Source organism: Sorex araneus, chromosome 3 (genome assembly GCF_027595985.1).
Source record: "Sorex araneus isolate mSorAra2 chromosome 3, mSorAra2.pri, whole genome shotgun sequence".
In the NCBI taxonomy this organism is placed as follows: Eukaryota; Metazoa; Chordata; class Mammalia; order Eulipotyphla; family Soricidae; genus Sorex; species Sorex araneus.
In genome coordinates, this window is record NC_073304.1 from 197,324,048 (window position 1) to 197,345,942 (window position 21,895).

At 39.3% G+C, this 21,895-nt stretch overlaps 1 protein-coding gene across 1 annotated transcript in view; it reads left to right on the forward strand.

The window, feature by feature from the left end:
• Positions 1–21,895, forward strand: part of SUZ12 (SUZ12 polycomb repressive complex 2 subunit) — a 69,777-nt gene that overhangs the window by 29,971 nt on the left and 17,911 nt on the right. Inside the window, exons 7-10 of the mRNA XM_055131368.1 lie at positions 2,245–2,476; positions 5,722–5,815; positions 13,178–13,283; positions 19,291–19,468. Coding sequence (XP_054987343.1) covers positions 2,245–2,476; positions 5,722–5,815; positions 13,178–13,283; positions 19,291–19,468 — 610 coding nt within the window. The remainder of the gene's footprint in view (positions 1–2,244; positions 2,477–5,721; positions 5,816–13,177; positions 13,284–19,290; positions 19,469–21,895) is intronic.

Sequence of the window (21,895 nt, forward strand, 5' to 3'; positions counted from 1 at the left end):
GCACACATTTGATTTTGTTACTCTCACACTGGACTGTGGTATTGCACATCAGCTTAATGGGTCGAGGGGAGGTGGTGGGGGTTATCTTTTTTTTTTTTTTAATTGAATCGCAGTGAGCTACACAGTAACACAGTTGTTTGGGTTTCAGTCATATAATGTTCCAACATCATCCCTTCCAAGTGTATATATATTTCCCACCACCAGTGTGAGATCACATTTTTTAATTATGGTGCTTGAACATTTTTTATTGCTGTGCTGTCAGGTGTTGCACATTTAAGTCACAGTGCACAGCATGTAGGGCGTTTGCCTTTGCCAACTTGGGTTTGATTCCTCCGTCCCTCTCAGAGAGCCCCACAAGCTACCAAAGTATCCCGCCTGCATGACAGAGCCTGGCAAGCTCCTCGTGGTGTATTTGATATGCCAAAAACAGTGACAAGTCTCACCATGGAGACGTTACTGGTGCCCACTCGAGCAAATCGATGAACAACTGGACTACAGTGCTACAGTGCTACTTGCACTTTTGACTCTGGCTCACCAGAGCTATCACAGTGCTGTGCCATGGGGGGTCCAAAATAGTAGGAATGCCTGGGCTATACACAGTGTGTGTGAGCAGCACCAAGAATTGAACTGCCCTGAGCTTGCAAGGCAGGGAGTTTTGTCCCTGAGCTATTTTTGGAATTCCCCTAGAATAATTTATTTAATTGTAAATTCATATATATTAGTTTCTAACTTTAATGCTTTGAAATATATTGATGGTTGAATTATCAAACTGATGATCTTCTTATGAGACTTCCAGGTCTTTGTTTATTCTATCAGACTAGATCACTGCATAAAACTTTCTCCTTTAGGACTTCGTCATTAGAGAATAAGCTGTCTTTCAGCATTTTAGAATAAATTTAGTCGCTTCTCTTCCACTTCATTTATTATCTTATTAATTATTTATACCCATTGGAATTTTAAATAAGAGAAATAAGAGCTAAGAGGAGATAACTTTTCCCAAAAGAACTATCTTGTTACTTATTACTAAAAGTAATAAACATACTTTCAGTAGCTTCATGTCCTTGGGTAGCTTGTATAGAAGTTCCTAATTGCTGAGGTTCTTTCCAAATCATAGTGGTACAAAGCTTTAAAACTGCTAGAGTTTAGGTATGGAGTGGATGGACTGAGATGATAGCACTATCTGCTAAATTTCTAAAGAAATAAGCCCCTCACTCCCCCACTCTATGTAATGGTAAGAGTTATATAAAAATTCTTCAAGCTGTGTTATTATTTAGGCAAAAGTGTGAGTGTAGTATATTTGATACTTTTTACATTTTAAAAACTTAATAGGCATAAACCTTTTCTTGGAAGGGGATATATAGGTTATTAATTGATTATTAATCTCCAATTATTAATACTAGTCATTTGTGGTATTTAGGGCCTAGTTGATAGAGGAAACTTTGATTTCCTTTCTTATTTTTTTTTATAGAGTGAATTTTTTATAGCTCATTAACATGTGTTCTATTTCTTTTAAAACAGAAGTTACCATAAAATTATATACTATTTCCTTTTTAAAAGATCTTGCCAGGGGCTGGAGCGATAGCACAGCGGGTAGGGCGTTTGCCTTGCACGCGGCTGACCTGGGTTCGATCCCCAGCATCCCATATGGTCCCCCAAGCCTGCCTGGAGTAATTCCTGAGTGCAAAAGCCAGGAATAACCCCTGAGCAACGCTAGGTGTGACCCAAAAAGAAAAAAAAAATCTTGCATTGGGGCTGGAGCTATAATACAGTGGGTAAGGCGTTAGTCTTGCATGTGACTTACCTGGGTTTCTTCCCTGGCATCCCATGTTGTCCACAAGCCTGTCAGAAGTGATTCTTGGGTGCAGACCTTGGAGTGACTCCTGAATACTGCTGGGTGTGCCCCTTCCCCCCAAAAAAAAGATTGTTTTTTAATTTTCTGTTCTGCTCTCTGAGCATAATTTTAATTATTTAATTATAGAACATAACTTGTAGGATGAATAATAACTGTTTCTGTTAACCATTATATTTAAATGTATAGATGTTCTGTTTACGTAACAGTGACAGTAGACCCAATAATTTTCTAATGATGCTATAATTCTGTTAAAATAGAAAATTTATTAGAAAAGATGGATTTATATAAGTAAACATCTTAAGTATAGTTTTAACTTCATATTTCTAATTTAAAATTATTTTTATAGAATTGTATATGCATAAATATGTATTTAATCATCTTTGTCTTTGCAGGATGTAAGTTGTCCAATACGACAAGTTCCTACAGGTAAAAAGCAGGTGCCTTTGAATCCTGACCTCAATCAAACAAAACCAGGAAATTTCCCGTCACTTGCAGTTTCCAGTAATGAATTTGAACCTAGTAACAGCCATATGGTGAAGTCTTACTCATTGCTATTTAGAGTGACTCGTCCAGGAAGAAGAGAGTTTAATGGAATGATTAATGGCGAAACCAATGAAAATATTGGTAATTTTAATTTTAATAACTTTACTAGTGTTTTTCATGTGAAGTTAATGTCGGTGAAAATGAACCAATACGTCTTCATATTTATAATTGCTCACAAGTTGTTTATTTTGCTGTATTCAAATCTTTCTGGGCTAGGCCAGAGCAATAGAAAAGGGGTTAAAGCTCTTGCCTTACACATGGACAACTATTGTTTGATCCCCAGCACCACATATGGTCCCCTAGCACAGTTCTTTATGGCCTAAAAACAAACACAAAAAGCTTTGCCATTCCAAGAAAGAAAATGATAAAGAACTAGAAATAGTGGGCCTGGTAATGTTGCCCAGTGGGTAAGACTTATACCTTGCACGTGAGACACTGGATTTGATCAACACCACATGGAGAAAAAGTTGCATGTATGCTAGTAGTGTAGTCTTTTACTTGTACATCATAATAGTTTCAGATCATTTTATGCTAGATTGCCTTTGCTCTTTGCTCTTACACTATTGACTCTTCTGCTAGACTAGATACTTAAAGTTGTCATTGGTGGAACTTATTTTTATGAATAAAATGATATCAAAAATTTTTGGGTTTTTTTTTTGGGCCACACCCAGCTTCAAGGCTTACTCTGACTCTATATTTGGGAATCAGTCCTGGCTGGCTCCAGTCTATGGGTATCTGATCTAAGGGATATTGGGAATTGACCCAAGGCTGACCACATTCAAGGCAAGCTCCCTGTAGCTCCAGCTGAATTGAACATTTGCTGGAATTTAAAATTAGTCTTTCAGCAATTAATTCATCCATCCTGACATCTTATGTCTTATTTATTTTTTCTTCCCAGGAGTGAACCCCACGAATGTGAAATATTTTATTATGAACATTTTCATGCATAGAGAACTGTCAGAAGAATTTTTATAGGCATAAGACAAGTTACCCACCCTCGCTACTTTTGTTCAGTATAATACTACAAATACTTGCCATAGCATTTAGGAAGGAAAAAGATATCAAGGACATCCAATAGAAAAGGAAGAAGTCAAGCTGTCATTATTTGCAGATGACATGATACTATACTTAGAAAATCCTAAAGACTAAAAAGCCTCCTAGAAGCAGTAGGTTTGTATAGTAAAGTGGCAGGTTATAAAATCAATACTCCAAAGCTTATGCCTTTCCTATATACAAATAAAGATATATTTTTAAGAAATCCCATTCACAGAAAATTGTTCCTCATAAGATCAAGTACCTTGGAATCAGCTTAATTAAAGAGGTGAAGTATCTATCCAAGGAAAATACAAAACACTACTTCAAGATTTTTTTTTTCCTTTTTGCGTCACACCCATCGATGTACAGGGGTTACTCCTGGCTCATGCACTCAGGAATTACTCCTGGCGGTGCTCAGGGGACCATATGGGATGTTGGGAATTGAAACCAGGTTGACCATGTGCAAGGCAAACGCCCTACCCACTGTGCTATCTCTCTAGCTCCTCAAGAATAATTTTTAATTTTTATTTTATTTTGGGTGTTTAGCTCACACCCATCAGTGCTCAGAGAACCATATGGGTTGCCAAGGATTGAACCTGGGTTGGCCATGTGTCAGGCAGGTGTGCTACATACTAGAGTATTTCTCTGGCCCCAAAATAGTGTTTTTTAAATAGAACGTACAACCAGAGATGTTTGGTGGCCCAGGCTGCTTCTAATAATGCTCAGACCAGTGGTGTAAAACTGACAGTTTGGGCTGTATCCAGCAGCATTGAAGGGCAAATTTGTTCCAGAGATCAGATTTGGCCTTGCATGTATTTATTCCCTAGCCTAAGTAAAAAAATTTTGTACAGAATACTTTTTTTTTCCCCTTTTTTTTGCTTTTTTGGGTCACACCTGGCGATGCACAGGGGTTACTCCTGCCTCTGCACTCAGAAATTACCCCTGGCCATGCTCAGGTAACCATATGGGATGCTGGGAATCAACCCAGGTCGGCCACGTGCAAGGCAAACACCCTACCTGCTGTGCTACTGCACCAGCCCCAGGAATACCTTTTTACCACAATCAATGTATTTTTTATGCTCGTTGATTACATTTCTGCCTTTCGTTCTTCCTAACAGTTAAGATTTTACTTTTGATATAATTATTCATCCAACATACTGGTGCTGGGGATACAAAGATGACCAAAACAAGCAGTTATATCCACTGGCTCACAGTTATGGAGCCATAGTATAGGCGATAGAGTGCTTTACTTCCATGTGGCCAACCCAGTTTTGTTTCCCAGTACCACATGGTGCCCTGAGCCCCACCATGGTTGATACCCTGAGTTTGAGGCCAGGAGTAAATCCTGAGCACTGGTGGGTGTTGCCCCAAAACCCAAAAAATATATCCTCTGGCTTACAATTTAACATGGAGATAGACTAAATAATTGGAGGTTAGGAGAGTGCTCAGTGGCCTAGAGGGCATGCTTTGCATTGTGATTCCAGCACCAAATGGTCTGTGGAACTCTGTTGGCAATAGCTGCTGAGCACTGGCAAGTGACCCAAAAACTGGGTGGGGGGAAGAATTGGAGGTGGAGAGATAGTACAGTAAAGAACAGTTTTTGCCTTGCTATCTGTGGGCCCAGATTTATTCCCCAGCACCACATACGGTTCCCTGAGTAGCAACACTGGGAGTGATCCCTGAACATAACAAGAAGTAAGCCATTGAACACCACCAATTGTGCTTCCCCATCCCATCCACCTCCTCAAAAAAAAAAAAAAAGAGAGAGAACCAAATGTAATGAAATGAATGGTATATACTGAGTGAGAAAGCATTTTGGAAAAAATAATTGTTGAGATTTAAAGTATCCTTTGAGGTTTTTGAAAGTAACTCTGAAATGAGGATTTCTTCTTTCCTACATAGCAAAGAAAACCATTCTGAACAGAAATAAGCATTTGCAAAAATAAAGGATTATTGTCAAAGAATACCAGAAAAGTAAGGACTTAATACATATGGTATAGATGCACAACAGTCTGGATAGTGGGAGTGGAGAGACAGTATAGTGGGTAAGGTATTTGCCTTGCCCATGACCAACCAGGGTTTGATCCCTGGCACCCCATCTGGTCCCCTGAGCCCTGCCAGGTATATTTCCTGAGCACCACTGGTGTGGCCCAGAAACCAAGTCTGGATATTGTTTGCAGCTTGTGTAATTTGCACCTCATTTGGGATAAGCTTAGCATGTTAAGGGATTTATTATAATTATGGTATTCTATTGGAATATATGATTCATAAGAAATGTTTGTCAAATTCAGATGTTAATGAAGAACTCCCAGCTAGAAGAAAACGAAATCGTGAAGATGGTGAAAAGACATTTGTTGCACAAATGACGGTGTTTGATAAAAACAGGTAATACTGATGGATAAGCAGTGTTTCGTAAAATTCTCGAGTTGTTTTTATTCTGAGGCAGAATATTATAGGTTTTTTTTTTCCTTTTGTTTCTCTTCATTTTTATAAATGAAAAACAGATTTGTAAATACTGACATTTTCTCTCTGTCATATAGATATCAGTAAACACAGAGGAGAAACTATTTGAGTTGCTCAGATAATTGTTTATTTTGGGCTGGAGAAATAGTACAGGAGCTAATGCACTTTCCTTGCTTGAGGCAATCTTATTTTGTATCCCTGGCACCACATACCAAGAGTGAGTACTGCCAAGAGTCACTCCTGAGTGAAGAACCAGGAATAGTTTTCTGAGTGTAGCCTAAAAAAAACAAAACCAAAAAGACAAAGAAGAAAAGATAGTTTTCGTTGTTTTTTTTTTTTTTTTTTGCTTTTTGGGTCACACCTGGCGATGCACAGGGGTTACTCCTGGCTCTGCACTCAGGAATCACTCCTGGTGGTGCTCAGGAGACCATAGAAAAGATAGTTTTTTGAGGAGCCAGGAAGATGTATAGGGATAAGGCTCTGACTATGCATGTATCCAACCCTAATTTTTGTGTCTTTTTGTATTTTGGCCATACCCATCAGTAACAGACTTATTTCTGGTTCTGAATTCAATGATCACTCCTGGTAGAACTCAGGTGACCATAATAGTGTCTGCAATGACCCCTGAAGACTGCCAGCTGTGGTCCCAAACTTTTCCCTGCAAAAAAGTAGTACAGTGGTAGGGTGTGTATCTTGCATATGGCTGACTAGGGATTAATCTTCAGTATCCTGTATTTACCCTGGAGCTTTGTCAGGAGTGAGCCCTGAGTACCACCAAGTGTGGCTCCCAAACCAAAAAGGTGAAGAAAAAAATTTGGGCAAGTACTTTTTATGTGTCTTCTCTTTATTAGATACTTCAAAGTAGTGAGAAGGCAACAAAATCCCTGCCTTAATAGAGCTTAACTTAATGGAAGAAAAAGTATACCCTCAAGGAAAATACTATATCAAGTAATGTTACAGTGGTGAGTGCTGTGAAGAAAAAGAATATATGATTATTATTTTATAGAGAATAGCCTTTGGGGAAAGCAGTCTTTGAACAGATATCTGAATAAATTGGACCTGGTGTCAATCCTTTGATGATATATTTACTAAAAGGAGGAAAATTATTTTTAACCATCATTGTTTGGCTCTGTATTTATTTGGTACAGGGTAGTATATAACAGATTTATAATCATTTTCACAGTTTTCATTTGGAAATGAAGCATCATTAATAATAAAATAAAATATAAATAGCAAATGCTTTTTTTACACTGTAAAGGATGAAATGTATATTTATGCCATAATAATTCATAATGTTTCGGGTTGCTCATTGGTGGTGAATACAGTTCATATAAAAGAGAATGTGCCTTGCAAAAGCAACCAGTATATTCCTCTGCTCTTAAAAAAAAAGTGTAGAGCCAGAGAGATAGTGTAGAGTATAAGGGATAGGTATTTGAGATGAATTATTATATTCTGACTACCATGTTTGGAATATATCACTTATTTCACTTAATACTGGCAGAAAACAGTAGTATCTTTTTAAAGTAAAAATCTGATTGTAGAACAGATTTAAGTGAGATTGATCTTTTTTTTGTCAGATTAAGGACCTGGGCCTCATCACTTTCAAAGGGCCTGGGACCGTTTTTGTGCTGCTAGAGTGTCTGTACCATGTAGGGATTGAATTCTGGAGCCCCATTCTAGCCATGTCTCACCCAATCCCAAAATTGTATTTCTCTCCTATCCCAAAAGTTTAAATCACTGGTTCTCAGACTTATTTGGCTGGTTGACTCCTTTTGAAAGGTAAAAGGAAAAATTACTCAGTGATACCTAGAAATCTACATTAAACAAATAGGATTCTCACCCTCCAGGCATTCTGGTACTTCTTAAAATGGTATCATCTAACTTCAGAAACACTTTTAATTTAAACAAATGTGCTAGGAGAGTATAGTTGTGTCTGTGGGAAAAGCAGTTGATATATGGCACATGGGGCTTCATTTATGCTGGTACTATCAGCATGAGTTATACATTTTGCCCTTTCACCTTACATATATTTTAATATATTCCTTATAAGTAGAAAATGTACAACTTTTTGTTTAATGAAAATAGTGCCAAGTGGAAAGCAGGGAGGAATGAAGGATTTCCCTAGTTTATATGGAAAAACCTACAACAGAATCAGGGATAAAGCACAGATACTACCTATAGAGCCTTCACCTAGATTCATCAGATGTTAACATTTTGCCATTTTTGCTTTATTTATGTATATCTTATTTTTTGCTGTATCACTGTAAAGTTAAAAAAAATTATGACCTTCAGCCTTATTCATCTCTCCAGAACATTTCCCTCCATAACCATAATACACCATCATACTCAGAATATTTAATACAGTGAATATAGTGCTACTTCCCCCATTTATTTCAGTAATGTTTCCCTCTCCTGCAATAATTAAGATTTTGATCTAGTGTCATATGTATGTACATTTGAATTCAGTTTGGAATAGTTCACAGTCTTGTGTTTTGCCTTCTTAAATTGTTTTTTTGAGTGCCAGGCATCAAATTAGGGCCTTATGCATGTCAGACTTATGCAGTACCATCAAGCTACATCCCCGCAGCATCGCCTTTTAATTTTTTTTTTTTAAGATTTTTTGTTTGTTTGTTTGTTTTCTGTTTTGTTTGTTTTTTGGTCTCTTTGGATGACCCAGCAATACTCAAGGGTTACTCCTGGCTCTGCATTACTCCTGGCGGTGCTCAGAAGGCCATTCTGGGATACCAAGAATCAAATGTGGGTTGGCCGCATGCAAGACAAATGCCCACCCCACTGTCACTCCGGTTCAAGTTTTTAAAAGTTTTTTTAAATAGAGTTGGTTTGAGAACCACACCTGCTGATGCTCAGAACTTATTCCTGACTCTGCTCAGGAGTGACTCTGGTAGTGCTTAGGGTTTCAAGCTGGGCTTGTCAGATGAAAGGAAAGTACCTTAACCCCTATGCACTCTCTTTGGACCTCTTTTTTTTAATTTATGTTGAAGTTTTATTTATTTACATTGGGGAGTGACTCCAGGCGGTGCTCAGGGTGCTGTGGTTTTTGGGGTCAAATTGGTGTTGGCCGCTTGTAAAACACCTTAATAACTATATTAACTCTCTGGTTCCCAACCCCCCACACATACCTTTTCCTTTTCTTTTTATTGAGTCACTTCGAGATATAGACCATTACAAAGCTGTTCATGATTTGGTTTACATCATACAGCGTTCCCAACACCCATCCTTTCACCAATGTGTACATTGCCCATCAACAACTCCCTATCTCCCCCCTATTTTTTTTTAAGTATAGGGCTGAGTAGATGGTTCAAAGTACTGGAATGCATGCTTTGCTTGAAGGAGTCCTGGATTCAGTTCCCAGCACTGCATGATCTTCAAAGTACATCAGGAATTGATCACAAAGTACCTAGTCAGAACTTATGCTTGAATATCAGTGAGTGTGGTCCAACAACAAACAAACAAACAGACTACAGATCTGTAGTTTTGCAAAATGCCAGTGCTATTGGACTGCTGTGACTTTTCCCCCATTGTTAGGTTTATTTGGGGAACATGAAACATTTCTGAAATGGTATGTATGTAAATCTTATGCCTAAGGTATAGGTTTGATCACTTGGGTTAGGTGATACTAATTTTTTTCTGGAGAAATTACACCTTCCTTTAATTGATTTAATTATGGAATCTATGGTTATACATAAAAAGGAATAATTGATCATAATTCTACCAGTAGCTTTATGCTTTTGGTTTTGTCAATACCCACAGTTACTCAGGGATCACTTTTCCAGTGCTCCTGGGCAAGTGTACTAGCACTGTAGCACTGTCGTCCTGTTCATTGATTTGCTTGAGTGGGCGCCAGTAACATCTCCATTCGTCTGAACCTTGAGATTTTAGCAGCCTCTCTTTACTCGTTTTCCCCAGTGGTGCCGAATTGGAGGCTCTTTCAGGGTAAAGGGAATGAGACCCATCTTGTTACTGTATTTGACATATCAAATACACCATTGAGATCTTGCCAGGCTTTGCCAGGCTCTGCCGTGCAGTCTAGTACCAGGGATCAAATCTGGTCCTCCTGCTTGTGAAGGTTACACTCCAGCCCATTGACCTCTCTCTCTCTAGCTCTAACTTTACTTTTCCTGCATGTGTTTAGGGTGGTTAGGGGTTACTCTTAGCAATGCTTGTTGGATCTTATGTGTTGATACAAATCACTCCAGAGTCAGCTGTTCACAGGACAGATGCCTCACCAACCCTTTATTATCTCCAGCCCTTCTCAGTTTTCTTTTTTATGGGGCTTCTTCACCCAATAGTTTTTTGGGTGTTTTTTTTTTTTTTTTTTTTTTTTTGCTTTTTGGGTCACACCTGGCAATGCACAGGGGTTACTCCTGGCTCTGCACTCAGGTATCACCCCTGGCGGTGCTCAGAGGACCATACGGGATGCTGGGAATCGAACCCGGGTCGGCCATGTGCAAGGCAAACGCCCTACCCTCTCCAGCCCCCCAATAGTGTTTTTTTGTTGTTCGTTGGTTTATTTATTTGGGTTTGTTTGGTAACCCTGGCGATGCACAGGGGTTACTCCTGGCTCTGCACTCAGGAATTACTCTTGCTGGTGCTCAGGGGGCCATATAGGATGCTGGGAATCGAACCCGAGTTGGCCGTGTTCAATCTCTCCAGCCCCACACCCAATAGTGTTGACTGGGGACCTGTTCTCATTAATACTCAAGAGTCTGAGGTATAGGCCTGATGGCTCAGTGCTGGAACCCTGCAGTGCTAGATCTCTCAGTAATCTTTTCTGGTATTTTTGTTGGGTTATGAGGGGTGGTTGGGGGGAACACTTGGAAGTGCCTAGGGATCAGTGACCCAAGTAGTGTTATGGTCACCATGTGATGCCAAGTATCAAGCATGACTCCAGTATATAAAACGTGCTCTAGTCCTTTGTTCAGTCTTCCTTGTCCTCCAAGAAACTTCAGTTTTTTGGTGATGGTGGTGGTGGACACACATGAGAGTGCTCAGGACTTAATCCTGGCTTAAAACTGAGGGATCTCTCTTGGGACACCAGGGTGTGTCAGGGATTAAATTTGGGTTGGCAGTGTGCAAGGCAAATGCCCTACTGTACTATTCTCCAGCCCTTCAGATAGCTTTTCACCCATTACTTTAGCATTGTGCGTGAATGGTGTTTGAGTAAATTACTTTTTGGCAATTGCCAAATGGTAGCTTCTTCCATGTGTATTACCTTTTTTCTGTGAAGGAGAGTGTCTCCTTCAGCATTTAACAGTATATATGAACAATTTGTATTCAGTCTTTTAATGCTTTCATCTTTTTGTTTGTGGGGGTTTTGTTTTGGGGCCACTCTGGGCAATGCTTAAGGGTTACTCCTGGCTTAGCACTCAGGAATCGCTCCTGGCAGGACTCAGGAGACCATTGTAGGATACTGGATTGACAGTGTGCAAGGCAAGTGCCCTACCTGCTGTACTCTCTCTCCGGTTCTCTGTATTTGTTATTTCCCTTATTTGATCTGGAGGAGCCCTCCAAGTCCTCCAAACAAAGAGTTTTGTGCCCTTTTGACTTTATTGTTTAATCTTTCAGCCTTATCCTCTCCTTTTCCTGTGTTTTGTAATTGGTCATTTCTCCAAGGAATCTTTGTTCCTTTTAAGAGAGGAACCATATTTGTAAGCCATCATCTAGGGTATTAGGTGTGTTAACATTCTTTTCATAGTCTGACAGGGGATCAGATTGTTTACTTAAGAATAATAAAAATTGGGGGGCCTGGAGCAATAGCATAGTGGGCAGGCTGTTTGCCTTGCACGCGGCTGACCTGGGTTCGATTTCCCAGCATCCCATGTGTCCCCTGAGCTCCGCCAGGAGTAATTCCTGAGTGCATGAGCCAGGAGCAACCCCTGAGCATCGCCAGGTGTGACCCAAAAAGAAAAAAAAGAAGAAGAAGAAGAAGAAAAATTGGGGGCTGCAGAGCATACATGCCACCTATCTATGTATATAAAATCATTCTTGGAGTATAGATTTATTGAAATTCTGGTATTCATTATTTTATGAAATGTTATATTGAGTCTCCTGTATGTGCCAGGTCCCTCCAGGATCTTGTATTTTTCAGAATGTTGACTATCGTAGTTTACTGATCTAGAATAAAGCCTTCTAGTGCTAGTATTTACAGTAGTTCAGGTATTTACAATAGTTAAAAATAGATTCTGGTCCAGAGCGCTGGTTCAGAGGGCTAGAGCACTTGTCATGCTGTAATCTCAATTTAATACTAAGCACCATTAGGGATAGCTTCAGTATTATTTGCATGTGGCTGACCCCAGTTTGATATCAGGTTCTGCGTATGGTCCACAGAGCACAGAACCAGTTGTAAGCATCTCCAGATATGACTGAAATACAACCCCCTCCGCACATATACACAATGACTTAACTGCATCCTAGTTCTTATACACATATTTATAATTAACACTTAGAACTTCTGGGCTAGTGATCTAATTCAGTGCTAAAATGTATACTTCATTTGTATGAGGCCCTTAGTATGATCCCCTCACACTGCCAAAAACAAAAAATCAATTAAAAAAATTACTAAGATTTTATACCTTAGACATTATTAACCTTAAATGTTTTAAGTTCCATTTTAGGATCTGGGGAGATAGTACGTGGATTTGGATGCTTATATCAGCATTAGTTGAATCCCAGACAGGTCTCTCGGCGCTGCATGGTAGCTCCGTGGTCCCTGGCACCACAGAGCCAGTTAGTACCTATTTCCTCAGGCCTGTGCATTGAATTGCTGGGAGTGGCCCCAAAGATTTGAACACAATTTAGGATGCTCTCCACCCCCAAATTAAAATTATAATTGGGTAGCTATAGTAATACAATATTTCTGTTGTAATAATAGCTCTAGTTATTAAAGCAATCATTGCTTTTGTCAGGTATTGAGTGTAGGTGTATATATATATATATATATATTTTTTTTTTTTTTCTTTTTGGGTCACACCCAGCAATGCTCATGGGTTACTCCTGGCTCTGCACTCAGGAATTACTCCTGGCAGTGCTCAGGGGACCATATGGGATGCTGGGAATCGAACTCAGGTCAGCCTCGTGCAAGGCAAATGCCCTACCTGCTGTGCTATCACTCCAGCCCCGAGTGTAGGTATATTTTTAAATGTGGAGTATGTAAACTAGTTTTTAAGTTTTAAGTATAATAAATGCTTGTTAATTAAAGATGTAGAATTTCTGTACGTACAATGACACACAGGTTACTTTAAAGTGTATATGTTTGTCTAACAGGCGCTTACAGCTTTTAGATGGGGAATATGAAGTAGCCATGCAGGAAATGGAAGAATGTCCAATAAGCAAGAAAAGAGCAACATGGGAGACTATTCTTGATGGGAAGGTATGAACTGCTTAGAAGATTGAGCACTTTATAGTTATGAACTCCCATTTTGTGTTTTCTCCCCTAAATGTAAATTCATGTTAAAAAAGAAAAGTTCTTAATTTTGATACTTTGAAAAACACAAGTAAAACTCTTCTAGTCAGAGTAATGAAAGCCGGAATGCCAGGTTTAAATGGCTACATGGTATCTGGCAAGAAAGTAAGGCATTTATGTTAGTTTTTCATCAATAAAATGAGACATAAAATTGATGGATTGAATAATTAATATTAAAATGACTGGAGAGCATGCATTGCATATGGGAGAGACACTTAGGTTCAGTCCCTGGCATTGCATGGTACCCCAAGCATTAGGGCTGTGGGTCTCCTGCCTTCCTGCCCAGTTAAAATGAGATAATAAAATATGCTTAGCTTGTTCCTGACATAAATTAAGTGCTCAATAACTATTAATTGCTATTTTAAACCCCATTTATATTAACAGCACGTAACAGATGATTAGTAATGAATTTATCCACAAATCTTCAAAATTAAGAAAATGAGTACACTTTAAAGGACATTTCCGAGGAGCTAGAGCAATAGTACAGCAGGTAGGGTGCTTGCGTTGCACATTCTCAACCTGGGTTCTGTTCTTAATACCCCATATGTTCTCCTGAGCCTGCTAGGATTGATCCTGTGAGCAGAGCCAGTAGTAAGCCCTGAGTAGCACTTGGTATGGCCCCAAAAAACAAAATCAAAAACAATTAATCAATGGCTGAATAAATAGCAGTACTCGTACATTAAAAAAAAGTTCTGAGGCTCAGAGCTATAGTACAGTGGTAGGGTAGGGTGCTTGCTTTGCTTGTGCACAACCTGGATTCCATCTCTGGGACCTCGTGTCGTTCCCAAACCCCAAAAGAATGATCCCTGAACATAGAGTCAGGAGTGTACCACTGGGTGTAAAACCCCCTTTTTTTTTTTTTTTTTTTTTTGCCAAAAACCAAAAAACAAGGGCAATTTCTGAGACTTATCCATAATAAAATATGGATACATTTATTTCTTGAACAGAATAATAATGGTATTTATTGTGACACCAGAAGCAAAATCATAAATAAATTTTTCTTAAGCCTTAAAATTAATATCAAATTGGGGCCAGATAGATTGTACATCAGGTAAGGCACTTGCCTTACACACAGCTGACCTGGGTTTGATCCCTGGCATCCCATATGGTCTCCTGAGCATTGCTAGGAGTAATTCCAGAATGCAGAGTCTGGAATATCCCATGAGCATTGCTGGGTATGGTCCAAAAACAAACAAAAAATACCAAGTTAAGTTTTAGTATCAGGGTTCCGGTCCCAAGATATAGTACAGCAGGTAGGGCTCTTGCCTTGCATGTAGCCAACCTGGGTTCGATCCCCAGCACCCCAGTCCCCTGAGCACTGCCAGAAATAATTCCAGAGCAGAGCCAGGAATAATGAGCATCACTGGGTGGGCCTAAACTGCTGCCCCCCAATCCCCACAAAAAAGAAAACTTCTAGTATCTAACCAGAGCGATAGTACTGTGGGTAAGGTGCTTACCTTAAATGCTGCTGACCTGGGTTCAATATCCGGGATTGCATATAGTCCCCAGAGCACACCAGGAGTAAGTCCTGAGTACTGCCAAGTATGGCTCCAAAAGCAAACAAAAAAGACTATTCAAATACATCTCAGTGATGTGTATATGTTATAAGAAATTTTTCATAGGGACTTCAATTATAGTATAGTGGGTAGAGCACTTCCTTTGCATGAAGTTGACACGGGTTTTATCCCCAGCACGGTAGATGATATCCTAAGCCCTACCAGGTGTGAACCCTGAGTGCAGAGCTAGGAGTAAACTCTGAGCACCAATGGGTGTGGCCTAAAAACAAAAAGAAGAAGAAATGCACTATGTGAATATTGTGGTTTTACACAAACTAGAATATACAATAGTATATATTATATATGAGGTGCATTTTTGACCAAAATATCATTAACACATAATACTTTGTTATAACCTTACAGGAGGGTGGACGAGTATTATGGATAAAACTTAACTTATGGGATGGGGATGTAGATCAATGATAGAGCACTTTCCTTGCATGTCTTTTTTTTCTTTTTTTCTTTTTTGGGTCACACCCGGCGATGCTCAGGGTTTACTCCTGGCTCTTCACTCAGGAATCACTCCTGGCGGTGCTCAGGGGATCATATGGGATGCTGGGATTCAAACTCGGGTTGGCCGTGTGCAAGGCAAATGCCCTACCCGCTGTGCTATTGCTCCAGCCCCATTTCCTTGCATGTCTTAGCTCTTTTAAGATCCCCAACACCACACACATAAGAATGCTATATTTGTAGTCATTAGAAATTAAATTCCACTTTTAATAATTTTTTTTACAAGGTAGAAGTTAGTCAACTAAAGAAGTGTAAATAAAGCCTCTAAATCAAAAAATTTTTAAATAGGGGTGCCAGAGAGATAGTACACTGTGTAAGATGTTTGCCTTGCAAGCTGCTGACCCAGGTTCAATCCCCATCCATTCACAAAGTTCATTGAGTACTGCCATGAGAGCAGCCCTGGAGCAGAGAGCCAGGAATAAACTTAAGCACCAGCGTGTGGCCCAAAACCTCCCACCTAGATGCTATCCTAAGCCCTACCAGGTGTGAACCCTGAGTGCAGAGTTATATTTATATACATATAAATCTGGGAACACCTTAAACTTAAGAGACTTTGATAGGATTTTCATCACTGTATCACTGTCATCCCATTGCTCATTGATTTGCTCGATCGGACACCATTGTGAGACTTGTTACTATTTTTCACATACTGAATATGCCATGGGTAGCTTGCCTGGCTCTCCGAGAGGGGCAGAGGAATCGAATCTGGGTTGGCTGTGTGCAAGGCAAACATCTCCAGCTCAGGATTTTCATAATAGTTCATTTTTACTCAGCAATATCTATACTCCCTAATTTCCTAAAATAGTAAGTTTTATTTTAGAACAAATATTTTTCTAAAATAAAATTTTATATTTTTCTAAGGTAATAATCCCTCTAGATGATGGGATATAAAATGTATTCAATTTTGGGAACGGAGCAATAGACCCCAACTGGTAGGGCATTTGCCTTGCACGTGACCGCAGCATCCCATATAAGATCCCTTGATCGATGCTAAAGCAATTTTTGAGTGCAGAACAAGGAGTATGACCTGAGCATCACAAGGTGTGACCCAAAAGGACCCCCCAAAAAAATACACATATTTAATTTTTTTATGCTTCCTGAAGTGTTTTATTTTCTGCAGGTATTCATATTTTAAATTTGTGTTTAAACTATAAGTTCATCTATATGAAATAAGGAGCATATTAGTTTATTTTATCCCAAAATTGAGACATACAAGATGGACATCCTTTTAAATTACATTCCAATTGGCTTCCTTTTAGAAGATCTTTGGTTTGGTTTGCCTTTTGTGGTTCCAAGCATCAGATCTAGGACCTCACAGTTGCAAGACTAAGTGTTCTACCCAGACTCTGTTTTTTTTTTCTTCAAGTGTTTGTTAAGTAATTTATTAAAGCACTCTCCTATAATTATATTCCTTAATAAAACTTACTGTTCAAAACAAGTTATATGGTAAATATTTTAGGTGTGAGGGAGGCACACCTGTCTGTGCTGAGGGCTTATTCCTTGCACTTTACTTGGGAATTACTCCTGCTGCTGTTGGAGGACCTGATGTGCTAGCCGTATTTATGCTGGGATTGGCTGCAAGCAGGGACACACCTTGATCCCTGTACTATTGCTGTGGCCTGCATAATAGCAGCTTTAACCTCAATCCAGTGTAAAATAACAGTTTTAAAAGGATTATTTCCAGTAAGAATGTAGATTTGGGGATTAAAGTGATATAGTATAGCAAATAGGGTGCTTGCCCTGCATGCTGCCTACCTGTGTTCAGTCCCTAGCACCTGATATGATCCTCTAAACATTAGAAGTGATCCTTAGGCAAAGAACCATGAGCAAGCCCTGAGCACTGTCGGGTGTGGCCCCAAAACGAAAAATAAATAAAACTTAAATATGTAGACCTGTATGGCAATAAAATTAATGAAACCTATTGAGATTTGGTGATGATGTGGATTTTTTTAGATTTGGTGCTGGTGATCAAACTCAAGGGCTCATTTGCAAGGCTTTTGCTATACCACTAGCTATATCACTGATTCCATTAAAACTTCATTCAAAGGAATATTAAAAAGTTTGAGATTCTTTGGATTTCTTATATATGGATTGAGAAGTAAAACTAGAAGCAAGAATTGCTAAGGTTTTATGCAATAAGGTAGTTTAAGATACATAGTTGGGGCCAGAACAACAGTATAGGGCACTTGGCTTGCAAGCAGCTGACCCGGGTTTAATCCTTGTCATCCCATATAGTTCCCAGAGCACCACCAGGAGTAATACCTGACCGCAAAGCCAGAACTAAGACCTGAGCTTAGCCAGGTGTGGCCCCAAAACAACAGCAACAACCAAAAAATTAAATAAGAATATGTGTACTGAAGCAATAGCACGGCGGGTAGGGCATTTGCCTTGCACACGGCCGACCCAGGTTCGATTCCTCCATCCCTCTCAGAGAGCACTGCAAGCTACCAAGAGTATCCCACCCGGAAGGCAGAGCCTGGCAAGCTACCCGTGGTTTACGATATGTCAAAAACAGTAACAACAAGTCTCACAATGGAGATGTTACTGGTGCCCGCTCAAGCAAATCAATGAACGACAGTGCTACAGTGCTAAGAATATGTAGTTGGTGATAACGGGACTGAGTGGTAATACAGAAGGTAGGGCATTTGCTTTGCACTCAGCCATCCTGGTTCAATCCCTGGCATCCTGTATGGTTCCCTGAGCACCATGAGAATTAATTCCTGAGTGCAGAACCAGGAGTAACCCTTGAGCACTGCCTGGTGTAACTCCCCCATAATCCCCTGAAAAATATATAGTTGGCAATAAACCAAAAAAAGAAGTTAAGTATAATTTTAGGGGCTGGAGTGATAGTGCAGCGACCTCTTATGCAACCTACCAGGGTTATATTCCCAGCATACATAATGGTCCCTCAGGATCACCAGGAGTGATCACTGAGGGTGCCCCTCTCCAATAACTTTGTGCTTGTGTATTCACAAACACACACGCACACACGCACCTAACATCAATCAAGGAAAATTGCTAATTTCCATTAAAGAAAATGATCAGTCATCTGAGAACAGGGTTGCAAACTGGAGAGGTTTGAGAGTACGTTTAAATATTTTGAAGTATTTTTTTAATTTTTTTTTCTATTTTTAGTTATTTATTTGAAGAATATGAAAGCAGACAAAAGACTTACACATCTCTACATTGACTGTAACATTATTCATAATAGCCAAAACAGGAAAGGATTCTTAATGTCTGAATAAATCATTTGAAAGAGTAATTGTGGTATATATACTAAATGAAATACTACTTAGCTATTAAAAACGATGAAATTATTTTGTATTTGGGCATGATAAAATCTATTTTGAGCTATTTTTACATTAACTATAGCTGCTCAGGCCCTCCAGCTACACTTAGGGGACTCAAGAGGACCATGCTGTGCCAGGGATGCTAGGCATGTGCCCTACCACTTAAGCAATGTTCTGCTCTATCTGTTTTTTAAGGATATTTTAATTATTTACCAATATAACAAAAATGAGAAGATTTCTGTGAGAACTTGAGTTTCTGACAAAATAGTCTCACTTCACTAGGCCATTGTTTGTGCTTGTCAAAACTTCAGCTGTTGCTGATAACTGGCTGCCACTTTCAATAGCCTGAGGCTTTCTGGTAGTGAAGTGTATAGTGCACTATGCAAATATTTTACTTGCCTGATGACCCTATACATGTTTTGGATTTTTTGAAAACTATTGATTTAAGCCAAATCCATACCGACTTAATGTGGTTTTATTTTTTTAACTCCTACAATTTCTTTCAGTTCTTTATATGAATCTTTATTTTTTTGTGTGTTTGGTTTTTTTTTTTCCCAGAGACTGCCTCCATTTGAAACATTTTCTCAGGGACCTACGTTGCAGTTTACTCTTCGATGGACAGGAGAGACCAATGATAAATCTACTGCTCCTATTGCTAAGCCTCTTGCCACTAGAAATTCAGAGAGTCTCAATCAAGAAAATAAACCTGGTTCTGTTAAACCAACTCAAACTATTGGTAAGAGATACTGCTATCTCAGCATGTTTTGTAGAATTATGTAAGAAATTTTATTTGGCTTATTAGACAAATTATTTGCCTTGGTAAATTAGGATTTTCCTTTATCAAATGTAATATTTGTCTTTTTTTTTTTTTTTTTTTTTTTTTTTGCTTTTTGGGTCACACCTGGCGATGCACAAGGGTCACTCCTGGCTCTGCACTCAGGAATTACCCCTGGCGGTGCTCAGGGGACCATATGGGATGCTGGGAATCGAACCCGGGTCGGCCGCGTGCAAGGCAAACGCCCTACCCGCTGTGCTATCACTCCAGCCCCAATATTTGTCTTGAAATACTAATCAATATTCTTTTATCCAGAACTTTTGTCCCAGATATGTTTGGGAATTTTGTTTATTTAGGCAATTTAAAAAAATAGTGTGTGTATCTTCTACACGTGCACTCTTGTGATAGTTTCATGTCCATTTTTGACGTGTATGTGTGTGTGTATGTGTGCATATGCATGCACATGTGTGCATGGTGCATGCATGCGTCTGTTTTGTCAAGAATCAACCCTAGGTTCTTTATACATTCAACATGTTTTCTACCACTAAATACCATACCTGGTGTCCTAGATCAAGTTTTTTTGCTAAACAAGTTTTCCTCTTGAGAATATAGTTGGATTTTAGAGCTGTCAAAATTCTGGAATTAATAGCTAGGGCTTTTTATCAGAGGATAGGAATGCAAAATTTTTAGAGAATTCTGAATTTGAATGTTTTTACTATTTTGGTAAAAAATAAAGCTGCACTAAGACCATCACAAATCAAGTTTAATTAGGTTAAATATTGTGGTGCATATTTAAGAAAAAAGATATTTACAGACAGGATTTGCTGTGCTGAGTGAAAGCCAAGTTGCAGTGTTGCATTATTTTGTATCTGCTAACATTGCCCTTGCCCTGAGGGCATTCATGTGCTTTTATTTAAATCCTTTTAATTCTTTAATCAATTATTTACTTGGTGCCTGAGTGATAGTACAGGCAGTAAGACCCAGGTTTGGTTCGCAGTATCCCATATGGTCTCCCAAGCACAGCCAAATATGTCACAGAATCAAAAAAATTACTTATTTGGGGATCCAGAGTCAGAGTTCAGCTGATAAGGTGCTCACCCTACATGTAGCCAACCCAGGTTTCATCTCTGGCATCTAATATGGTGCACTGCCAGGAATAACCCCTGAGCATCACCAAGTATGGCCCCAAAACCAAAATAACTTAATTAAAAACATTTTTTTGAGGTCTTTTTTCTTTCCTTTCCTTTCCTTTTCTTTTTCCTTCTTTTCTTTTCTTTTCTTTTCTTTTCTTTTCTTTTCTTTTCTTTTCTTTTCTTTACTTTACTTTTCTTGTCACACCCAGCAATATACAGTGGTCACTCCTGCCTCATGCACTCAGGAATTACTCCTGGCAGTTCTCGGGGGACCATATGGGATGCTGGGAATGGTTCGGCTGCATGCAAGGCAAACACCCTACCTGCTGTGCTATCACTCCAGCCCCCCTGAGGTTATTTTTGGAGGGTGGGGACATGCTCAGTTGTGCTTAGGGGCTACTTCTAGTCAGTGCTCAGGGCACAATGCAATTCCAGGGATCAAAATAGTACTCCCAGGTGCTTTGTATTTGATCCAGTCTTTGAGCCATAATCTCTCTTGTTCTGTCCCAGTATACTCTTAATAGTCCATGATGTTAAATAGATTTTAAAAAGTTGCACAGAAACTTGGTTTTGTACCTAATTAGATTAGAGAAAAATAGAAATATTTTAAGTCTATAAAGAAATATTCTAAAATTAGTAACATCATTGGGATATGGCAAGATGTTTCCCAAAGTGGGTTTTCCACTTTTGGAACACCTCTCCACATTCATCTCTGATGAGTGATCCCAGAGGGCAATGATAGTCAATTAAAATTGGGAAGCTACTTCAAGGGGTTAGTGTACATGGTTTGCATGCTGAAAGTTCCAGTTCAATCCCAAACACCACATGGTTCCTCAAACACCACTGGAAGAAGTCCCTGAGGACCCTCCAAATGGGGCCCCAAGAAAAAAACAAGGTACATTTTATAGGAATCATAGAATACATTTTTCCTGAGAAGAGGGTAGTGAGCCAAAAAAGTTTGAGACCCTTTAATGTGGTGTGATGCAAATAATAAATTGTGGGAGTCAGAATCCCCCCAATTGGTGTACTCACAGTGAGTTGCTCAGGTATTGTTCCTGGCATTGCTTACACTATGGAATATCAGAAATCAAACCTGAGAATCCTGCATGTAGAGCATCCGTCCACCCCTTTGGGCTATCTCACCAGCCCACGAATACATTTCTTATTTTTAACTTCCTTAAACCAACACAGCCAGATGTTTGGTCACTGCTGTGTACTGGCAATATACCCAAGATCAGTTAAATCACACTGGTCT